This window comes from Camellia sinensis, chromosome 1 (assembly GCF_055761805.1).
Source record: "Camellia sinensis isolate YWXY chromosome 1, ASM5576180v1, whole genome shotgun sequence".
Lineage (NCBI taxonomy): Eukaryota > Viridiplantae > Streptophyta > Magnoliopsida > Ericales > Theaceae > Camellia > Camellia sinensis.
In genome coordinates, this window is record NC_138961.1 from 144,374,944 (window position 1) to 144,385,102 (window position 10,159).

At 34.2% G+C, this 10,159-nt stretch overlaps 1 protein-coding gene across 1 annotated transcript; it reads right to left on the reverse strand.

Moving 5' to 3' along the window:
- Nucleotides 1-2,240: 2,240 nt before the first annotated feature.
- Nucleotides 2,241-8,552, reverse strand: LOC114310846 (WEB family protein At3g02930, chloroplastic). Its single transcript, XM_028256944.2, has 3 exons — nucleotides 5,874-8,552; nucleotides 5,180-5,384; nucleotides 2,241-4,844 (listed from the first exon to the last, which is right to left on the reverse strand). The coding sequence occupies exons 1-3, from the start codon at nucleotides 5,888-5,890 to the stop codon at nucleotides 2,502-2,504; spliced, it is 2,565 nt and encodes an 854-aa protein (XP_028112745.2). The 5' UTR covers nucleotides 5,891-8,552; the 3' UTR covers nucleotides 2,241-2,501.
- Between the last annotated feature and the right edge of the window lie 1,607 nt (nucleotides 8,553-10,159).

A 10,159-nucleotide genomic window follows, 5' to 3' on the forward strand; every position in this document is an offset into this window, starting at 1 on the left:
TGTATGAAGATAACCTGCGAATTTTTGATATGTAGTACAAATCTTTGTTTAAAAAACGCATGCACTTTCCTCTATCTAGATTCGAATAGATGCATACAACTTTAAAATTCAACCAAAATTATTTATAGTAATTTGATTCATGATAGACAATTATAGAAACAAACACAGAAAATAAGAATAGTAATTATTTTTTGCTCTTCAATTATCATCAATATAAAAAATAGGGAATCTTCAATTATGATCAATATAAAAAATAGGGAATCATTTTTGAGTATTCAATTCTAAAAATAAAAGAGATAGTTTATATAGGACTTTTCATGACTTTTAAAAAGTATAATAGATTTGAAGGTAAAATTAGGATTAAAAAAAATAAAAAAAACATGGTAAGCTTTTTAGACTTTTATGATAGTAATAGATGTTTTTGTGTTTGTCAAATGATATCCTAGTTTTGTCCCTAGGTGAAAATGTTCTTACACATTTCATTTTTAATTATTTTGTATTTATATATTGTCTTCATTAGATTAGTTTGTTTGTAACCTCAGTGAAGACGAGTTAATGCAATCATAAGAACCTTATGAAATCCATAAACAAATAAAATCAGAATCAAAATCAAATCAAATCTTATAAAAATCAGTGTAATTTATTCAAAAACTTATCATAAAGAAAGAAAAGGTTAAAAAGGATAAAATCAAGACATAACAATCAATCAATAATGCTAAGGACTACAAAAAAATCTTATGAAACTCTACCTGACACAGCTTTGAAGCTCTATCTGACACAGCTTTGAATCAACTGGCCAATCAACTTTACCTGACACAGCTTTGAATCAACTGGCCAGTCAACTCACACGACTTTGAACTCATTTGAAAGGTGGATTGACTCGTTGGCTTTTTAATTTTTTTGACTATTTTGGTCTAGAGTTAAAAATTCTCGTTTGGGATAGACTTTTTGACTTTTTTAACTTTTGTAAAAGAAAAAATAAAATGATTATAATTTAGATGTAATACTTTGTCTTATTGACTTTTTAGCCTATTTTATCTTTTTATAATTATTTTAGCTCAGACTTTTTATGTCAAATGAAGCCTTTGTGATGAATTTTGTAAAACAATTTTCATCGTCTCAAGACTTATTGATAAAAAGGGATAAAATAGGACAATAGTAGGCTAGGCTCCCCGAAATGATAGAGACTCCTTTTTTTCTTAATCCCCACAACCCTCACAGACGCATGTCAGTGAGTGATAGGAGGAAATAAAAAAAACAAAAATAAAAAGCAAAAAGTTGACAATCCCAATATATTGGGGATGGTGGGGGTCAAAAAAAATAAAATAAATAAGGGTCTCAATCTTTTTCTGCTAGGCTCCACACCCTGCTCAATTAGATGCTTGCTTTCAATAAAACAACACACAACAAAAGTCTTATGGTCATATAACATTTTTATGAAAGATAGTGATCCGGAGAGAAGTCATTCTCTTTTAAGAGATTACACAGAGTTTAAAGTGATTATCTTTTCAAGTAATGTGTATTACAAGCTTAGAATGAAAATTTAGGAATCTTATCCTAAAATCGAATAACCTATCTTTATCACATAATAAGTATTGAAAGCTAAAAATAAGAGGGACTTGAGTACATGACAATTCGAGCAATCATCCATTTTCATTTCACACATTAAAAAAACCCCAAAAAATAAAGGCACTAAGGGAATAAGGAACTTTCAGTGCATAGAACATGGATGCAAATTGCCATATAAAATTTCTCTGAAAACCCCAAGGTTTTGCAATGATGCACAAATAAAAAAATTTCAAGGTCAACCCCTTAACATAATAAATAGGTTCTTCACTACCCTTTTAAACACAACATTAGATTCTACAGTATTTTTGAGCTGTCATGAACTCTAAAGAATACATTTCCTTCAACCAGAAAAACACTAGGACGGAGAAATAGCCCCAAAACTTTGATTTTAAAAATATAACAGGGAATCAAATTTAATCTCGTGCATAATAGATTGTCAGGCTAAATCAATCAAGGAAGAAGCGATTTTTATTTTGCATTCGGGTTATGGAATCGTCCTCAAATTCAACGAGTTCCAGTGTTAGATGGACAAGACGAGAGAGAGATGCGAAGTCTCCTTATGACACCATGAAGAAAAAAATGAAAATGCAAAGAGATCAAGTTCGCCATAAAAGAAGTTAAGAGAATGAACAGAAATTTACCCACGTAAAACAGATGAAAGCATAAAAAGATACAATTTTAGAAGTTACCACTCCTTTCCACCAAATTTAAGTAAGAAATATTACAAAGTTCTCAATCGCAGACAAGATGCTCCCCAAACTGGTAATCAATCACATTTAAGAAAAGGAAGAAAATAAAAAATCTAAAGATAATACAAGCCTCTTTATATCTTATCTTTCTTTCCCCTATTCTGGAAATTGGAAAACACATAAAACAAACACATTCAGGTACTCAATATAATCCAATTGTACCTGCCTGCTCAACAGAATCCATTATTTGTGGTTGCTAGTGCCCTTCTTCTTAAGCAGGCTACCGAACTTGCGAAGCAAAGGCTTCTTCTTCTTTGGATGTTGTTTTGATGATGGGCTTTCTCCATTATCAAGGTTTTCTGCTGAGGATAAACCATTTAAATGATCATTGCTCTGACCACCCTCCACCTTTGAGTCCAGATCCTCTTCAAAGGATTCATGCTCTTGCTCTTGCTCTTGCTCTTGTTCTTGTTCTTTCTCAGGCAATAAGTCTTTCTCTCCAATCTTACAGGTCTCCCACATCTTAAACTCAACCTCTGCTGAATCTTCTTCTTCTTGTACTTTGCTCTCATAATCTTTTTTTGGGTTTACATTTGAATTCTCAACTTCAGCTGTATCGGTATGAACTTCCTCATCACACAAAACACTGTTCTCAATGGGAGGATTTTCTTTTACAGCTTGTTCACATTGTTGGGTTGGAAGCTCCGGTTTCATCTTCTCTTCTCTACCATCTCCATTCTGCTCAGAGAATTCTACCACCTTTGGGAGCATGTCATAATCTTTTTCACTGTCTGAAAGCTCACCATTTTCCTCAGCTTGCTTTTTGGCCATTGCTTCATCGAGCAATTTAGATAACTCCTCAATCTTCTTAAGAGAAGCAGCTTCTCTTGTTCGAAGCTCCTCGTTCTCCTGAATAACACTCTGCAATTCATTTTCTTTGTCCAGAAAACTTTCCTTCAATCCCATGGTCTCAGCCTTTGCTTCCCCAAGAACTTCCTGCAAATAAACCACCTCAGACTCAACTTCCTTCAGAGAGGTCTTTAGCTGAGTTCCTTCATCCTTTGTTGCCCAAGCTTCTTCCTCGGCCTCTTTCAGCAAATTTATCAGCCTGCTTATTTCTTTTCCCATTGAAGAGTTCTCATCTTCTGATTGCCTTACACAGTTCATCAAATGAAGCTCTTTTTGCTTCCACTCAGCCTCAGAATTCTGGAACTCATGCTTACATTGTCCAATTGAATTATTAAGAATAACAATCTCATGCTTCGCTTCATCAAGCATTGTTTCATACTTCTCATTTGTCGCTTTCAAAACCAACCTCAGATCCTCTATTTGGGCTTCATAACTTTCATTCTCTGCTTGGGTAGACAAAAGCTTTTCTTTGGCTTCTCTCGCTTCTGAAGAAACTTCATGCAAAGCTGCAGCTAAACTTTCCATTGCTTTCTTACTTTTCTCTTCTTCTTCCCTCGAATTTTCCAATTCATTTATGAGTTTGTTTTTTTCTTCTAACAGGGTTTGAACACTGGCAGCTGCAAGTTTCTCATTGTTCACGGACTGGGTTCTCTCATCCTTCACAGTTTCAAGCTCGGACTTTAGACAGTCGACCTTTTTTTCCATTTCAGCGGCTTCTTCCTTGGCCATATCAAGGCGGCGTTCAGATTCCTCAAGATCCCCTCTCTGTCGGCTAATTGAGATTTCCAATAAACCCACCTTCTCTTTAAGAGAAACAATTTCAGATTCTGAATCGTGCAATAAATCATTGCTTCCCTCTAGTTGTTTCATGACCAACTCCAATGACTCTGACACAGATCTCTCCAACCGTTTTGCTTCCTCAGCCTGGGCCTCTAAATCCTCAACCTTTTTCTGCCACTCCTCCACTAAATTGCGTGCATATGATTCAGCCATTTTTGCAGCCTCCAGCTCAACATTAAGTTGTTCTATGGAAGCCTCTCTTTCCACCAAATTCTCCTCATAACTCCTCATTTTCTCAAGTTCTCGCTTCAGAGTCTCTATCTCAGAATTCAGCTCAGAGACCAATCTGGTGTTCTCATTGGCCTCCATTTCAAGCTTGGAATCAAGCAAGGCCTTCAACCGGACCAACTCGGCTGAGAGAATCTCTACCTTCTCAACATGAATCTCAGCAATCTTAGTTGCATCGTCAGCATGGCTAAGTGCCTGGTTCTTTGCATCACAAGTCATGGCCAGTTCCTGCTTAACCCTTTGGATCTCCTGAGTAGCAGAGAGAAGAGCAGCCACGTCCAAAGCATGTTGGTTCCTCACAGCTTCAATCTCTTTCTGCCACTCCTCTTCCTTCTTCTGAGACGCCTCAATTCCGGCTTGTTCCATTTCAACAGCCCGGAACTTTTCAATCTCAGAATTTTCTTCGGCTCGTTTTTGAGCCACCAAAGCCTCCCTGAGTTTCTCATTTGCTTCCTCCGCCAATCTCTGGGCTTCTTTTAATTCTTCATTTGCCTGAGCTTTTTCTTTCTCAACCAAAACCAATTTCTCCTGTGCCTTCTTAAGATCTTCCTGAACAAGACTCAATTGAGCCTGTAATTCCGATCCTTTCAATACCCGTGTGGGTTGTTTCTGAAAAATCAAAATCAAGATAGAATGCAAATCAAATGTTACACTCAATTCACAACTTAGCCATGTCTACTAACAAATAAAAGGATTTGATTTTAAACCTATTCTTTGGAGTTTGAAAACAAGTTGTTTTTCCTAATTCTGTTGATACGAAGTATATGGAATTTAAATTTACTAACAAATAAAAGGATTTGATTTTAAACCTATTCTTTGGCAAACAAGTTGTTTATGGAATTTGTGGATATGAAGTACATGGAATTTAAATCCAACCCCAAATTTATAGGTCTATGAAGCAACCAAACACTGCATTGTGAAAATTCATAGTATGGTGATCTTACATCAGGAGGGGTAGCGAGCCTTGGAGAGCGGCGATCAACGGTAGGCTTGGAATTGGCAGATCTCGGGGACCGATCAACTGAAAGGCGTGAGTTTTGCAGAGGAGAGGGTGAATCAGCATCAGATTTAGCCACTCCCCTACTTAATTTACTGACCCTAGGAGTTGCTGGCGATGCTTTGTTGTTGGAAGGTTCAGATAAAGAAGACCTGTTCAATTTTAAACTTCATAACTATGAGAACCCATTTCATAATACAGACAATGCAGGAAACACAAACACAATTCCTAAGAATAGGGTGCAAAGGGCATAGAGATAAAGATGGATCAGAACCAAACATGGACATTAGCATCGTTTCACAAGCAACATCTAATACAACAAACTACACAATATATATATATATACATACAAATTTAGCCTGAAAATTAGTGCACAAAAAGAAAAGATTCAAAGTCAGATCCAAACAATCAATCAGAGCATCAACAGAAAAAACCCAGAAGAACTAGGGTCAAATACTAAAAAAAGAATAAAATCAAGAAACCCCCAAATAAGTCAGAAAGCAGATCAACCAACAAATCAGAAAATTAGAAGAAAACTAACCAAATAAAAAGATCAAGCAAAGAACAAAGTAAACATGGTAAAACCCAAATCAGATATAAAGAAAACAAGTTTAGAGAGAGACAAGAGAGAGTACACTTACTTGGATTTGGAAGACATGATTGGAGGATACTTGTTGCAGAGAGAGAGAGAGAGAGAGAGAGAGAGAGAGAAGAGAAGAAGGTGAAATGCCTTGAATAGAAGTGGGAGAGGATTGCTGCTACAATGCTGACATTGTAAGAGAATATGTTTGTGAAAACTGAGAGAGAGAGAGAACTATCCACCAGAAGACAACATAGAGTAGTAGTAGTAATAACAAATAATTAGTAGATAGAAGGGATGAATTTACAGAAAATTATTTAGGTAGGTGTTTGTTGTTCTGTCTCCAGAGTGGCTGTAAATTGAGAAAGTAGCCACTAGTCTCTCTCTCTCTCACACACTGATCATATGCCATAACACTTTATTAACTTTTTTGCAGAGAAAGAGAGAGGGTGGGGCAAAGAAGAGCAACGTGTGAGAGTACCAAACTACCCCCCCATTTGCCATCTCCATTCATTGTATACACTACCGTCAAAGAGAAAGTTGGACTGTTTGCTGTTCTTGTTTAGGATATGCTTCATGCTCCCCCCGGCATTCTTGTCTTTTTGTTCTTTTCCTACAGGAAAAGTGCCTACTAGTCTAAAGATAATGGTTGAAACATTTTGACCCGCTTCATTTTATTTATTAACATAACATAATATTTATCATATTTTTATATTGTATTAATACTAGAATGTTGGTCAATTGCTAGTATAATAAAATTAAAAAAAATTATTGTTCATATATTTTTTTATAAAAAATTATTAAGAAAATTAATTCTCAAACGAATTATTATTATTTTATATATCAATTATTGTAATGTTTCAGAACGTTGCGCATAGTCTCAGGGACATATTCCATGACCAAATTCAAGAAAAGCTCGTCTTTACTTCTTGTAGAAAAGAAACAGTGTTTCAAAGAAATCACATTTGGGTGATACATCAAACGCATTAACTATAGCTCATGATTTTTGTACCGCCTGTCCTGCAAGACCTTTTTCATGGCCATAGTTTCTCCAGTTTCCAAGCATTTTGCCTGAATGAAAGCGAATTCAGGGGGGTCCGGAAGAAGCCGGGAGAAGAGGCTGAGACTCCTTGAGCGGCGGTGAGGTTTGGTGGAGGAACCGGATTCGGCGGCGGCATTTGATGGAGAGCTGATCAGCGTTCTCTTCGTGGTTGATTTGAAGGCCGATGTCGCCATCGCTGATCAGGAAGGGACTGTTTTTCCCAGAATGGAGAGAATGGAGTAGGTGATGACGATGATGAGGATGAGTAGGAGAGAAAGGACTATTTTTCCGATCATCTTCATTTTCTCTCTCTAGAAAGCTCTGGGTTTCTCTCTCTGTATGTATGTATGTATATGTCTGTGTGTAGTGAACTCTCTGTGTGTGCGTGTTTGATCGTGGTGATGAGTGAGAGTAAACAAAAGAAAGGGGGCTGAATTTTTCTGTGATAGATGAGAGGGACACATAAAAAAATAATATTGTGGATATTTTTCATTACTAAAAATGGGAGAGGGACTTTAGACTAATTTTTCCTATATTTAATACAATAAGGATAAAATGGTAGAAATAAATAATCATTTAAGGATTGGTTTGAGAATCGATTATTTTAATAATTTTTAATTAAAATATGAGGTAAAAAAAAATTAGTATGTTTAGAATGATTTTTTAATTTTTTATGAAAAACATATAAAAAATAGAGATAAAAGAAAATATTTTTATAACTGGGTGTTTTTTTAACTTTTTTAATGACATTTTGACATTTTGACTATTATTTTAAGTTCCCAAATTTACTAAGAAATAGAAATAAATACAATTAAAAAATGAGGTATGTGTGAAGGTTTTTTTTATTTTTATTTTGTGCCAATGCGAAAACTTCTAATTCATGTAAGAAAAGCATAATATCAAAATTATAAATGATAACTCTGACCCTGAAGGTCGATCTCACGGTGCCTCTCTGGAACTTATTTTTAAATTTGGTCATATAAGTTTAAAAAATTGTATGTGTTACATCATCAATTTTAATAATTGAAAGTATTCAATTGATTAAAAGATCAAAAATAATTTTTCTCCCGAATTTTGACTCCCCGAATCCCCCGACTGCCCAAAACGACGTCGTTTTGGGCAGTTTTTTTTTTTTTTAAATGCAGGACTGAAAATGGAGGAGAAGAGGGAGAGAAAAGAGAAGAAGAGAGGAGAAGAGAAAGAGGAGGGGAAGAGGGAATGGAGAGAGAGGGCCCCTCCGATTGCAGCTCGTCGTCGCTCGTCGCAGCTCGTCGGCCGATCGTCTCCGCCCCGCCTTCGCCTCTGCCTCCGCCCCCTGCCCAGCCCGGTTGATGTTGGCTCCTCCAAATCCAGTCCTTCTTCTTCTTCCTTCTCTTCTTTTGCTTCTTCTTCTTCTTCTTCTTCTTCTCAAATTAGGGCGATTCGCGCGCGGCAGGGGGGGAGGGGAGGGCTTTTCGAGCTACATATCACTTCTCTTAAAAGATTACAATCACGAGCATAGCTACATTAGCATGTGAATTGATTTGAACACATTGAAATTTGAGAGATAATTGGGATTGATTCATTATTTTAACTAATATTTTGTAATCTCCTAGGATAATTCAAAAACTTAAGTGAAATTTTGAAATTTTATTAAAATAATCCCACTAAAATATATATAGTTGAAGAGAATACCAAGTTTTAACATAAAAAAAAAAAAAAAAAAAGTGTTGAAAAAGTTTTCTAAAATATTATTCTTGTTGAAAATTTAATTCAAAATAAAAAAATAAAATATGATATTTTTAACATTTTACATTTTTGCTCTTTTTTTTTCTTCAATAAGTTAATATTAATGTATTGATTATTCATTGAATCAAATGATAATAAATCCTGACTCCATCACTAAATACAATAAAAATATCAAGAAATGAATATACATACACATGCTAAATGAATAACCAAAATTAATACTATAGCCAATTTCATCACACCTTTTGATCTAGTTGGATTAAACATTAAGGTAAAAATTTAATTGTATGACAATCATATACAGGTGATAAGGCACGTACCTCAATTTGTATGCAATGTTAAGATTAAAAAAAAAATAAATAAATGCTCATGTCATGAATGAATATAGGAGGTCAACATCATGATAACATTTTCCAATTGTCAAATGGCAGTCCCAACGTCCGGGCATATTTCAAACATTGTATAATTCTCCTTTTATCATACAAAGCAAAATCAACCCTAAAAATAACAACTTTCAAAAAAATAATAATAAAAATAAAAACTACCAAAAAATATAATATATATCTTTCTTAAATTAATGATACATCATGTGCAACTCCTTCGAGTCCCCACTTGGAGAGGGTCCACCATAGTTGGTCTCACTATATTAGTTTTTCTTTTTTATAAATAAATATTTAAAAAATAAAAAAACTCATATTTATCCTTTATGTATTGTCAATTTATATCAAACTCTACTCTTTAATAATAAGCGTAGGTTGCATGACCTATAACTTGAGTGAGCTCAATTCGAGCAATTTGAGTTCAGTTTGAAATTTTTTAAGGTTTAGATAATATATTTTTAAATTTGGTGAGGATTTGAGTATAAATTTCAAAACTCAAATTAAATTTGAGATGAGCTTGGGTAGAGACACAAACAATCCAAACAACCAGAAAATTGAAATATATATATTAAATATACATATAAATTATTAGCCATCAAATAATATTTAAATAATTTGAATCATTAGATTATATTCCCTATATATGGGTAATGCTTGAGATATGTGAAATTTTAGGTAATTACATTATTCATATCATACACACAACTCAATTCAAATTCTTATTGAGAAAGTAATGATAATTCCTTAGAGTCTAGTAAGGATAATTCCTATTGCTCATCTCTTTCTTTTTCATTTCTCTTGCATTATATAAATTATTTTTTAAAATATTATTAATGATTTATCAAAAAAAAAATGTAAACATAATATAATTTTAAGAAATTAATCAACTTAGTTGCCAAAAAAAAAAAAAAATCAAAATTTTTGACAAATTTAGGCAATGCAAGCCTAACTTGTGTTGGGCTTACGCAGACATAATCAAGTTGTAAATTCAGCTTGGACTGGGTTGAATAACTCTCAATACAACTTCGATTAGGCCTAAATAACCTATCAACCCTTGAGTTGCACCCCTACTTTTAGTAATCAATAATGTTATTTGCCCAAAAAATTTATTTAAAATTTTTTATCAATGGATTATATTAATTCTTGGAGTAACCCATATCACATTAATTTAAATTTACGCTATACACCTCATAATTA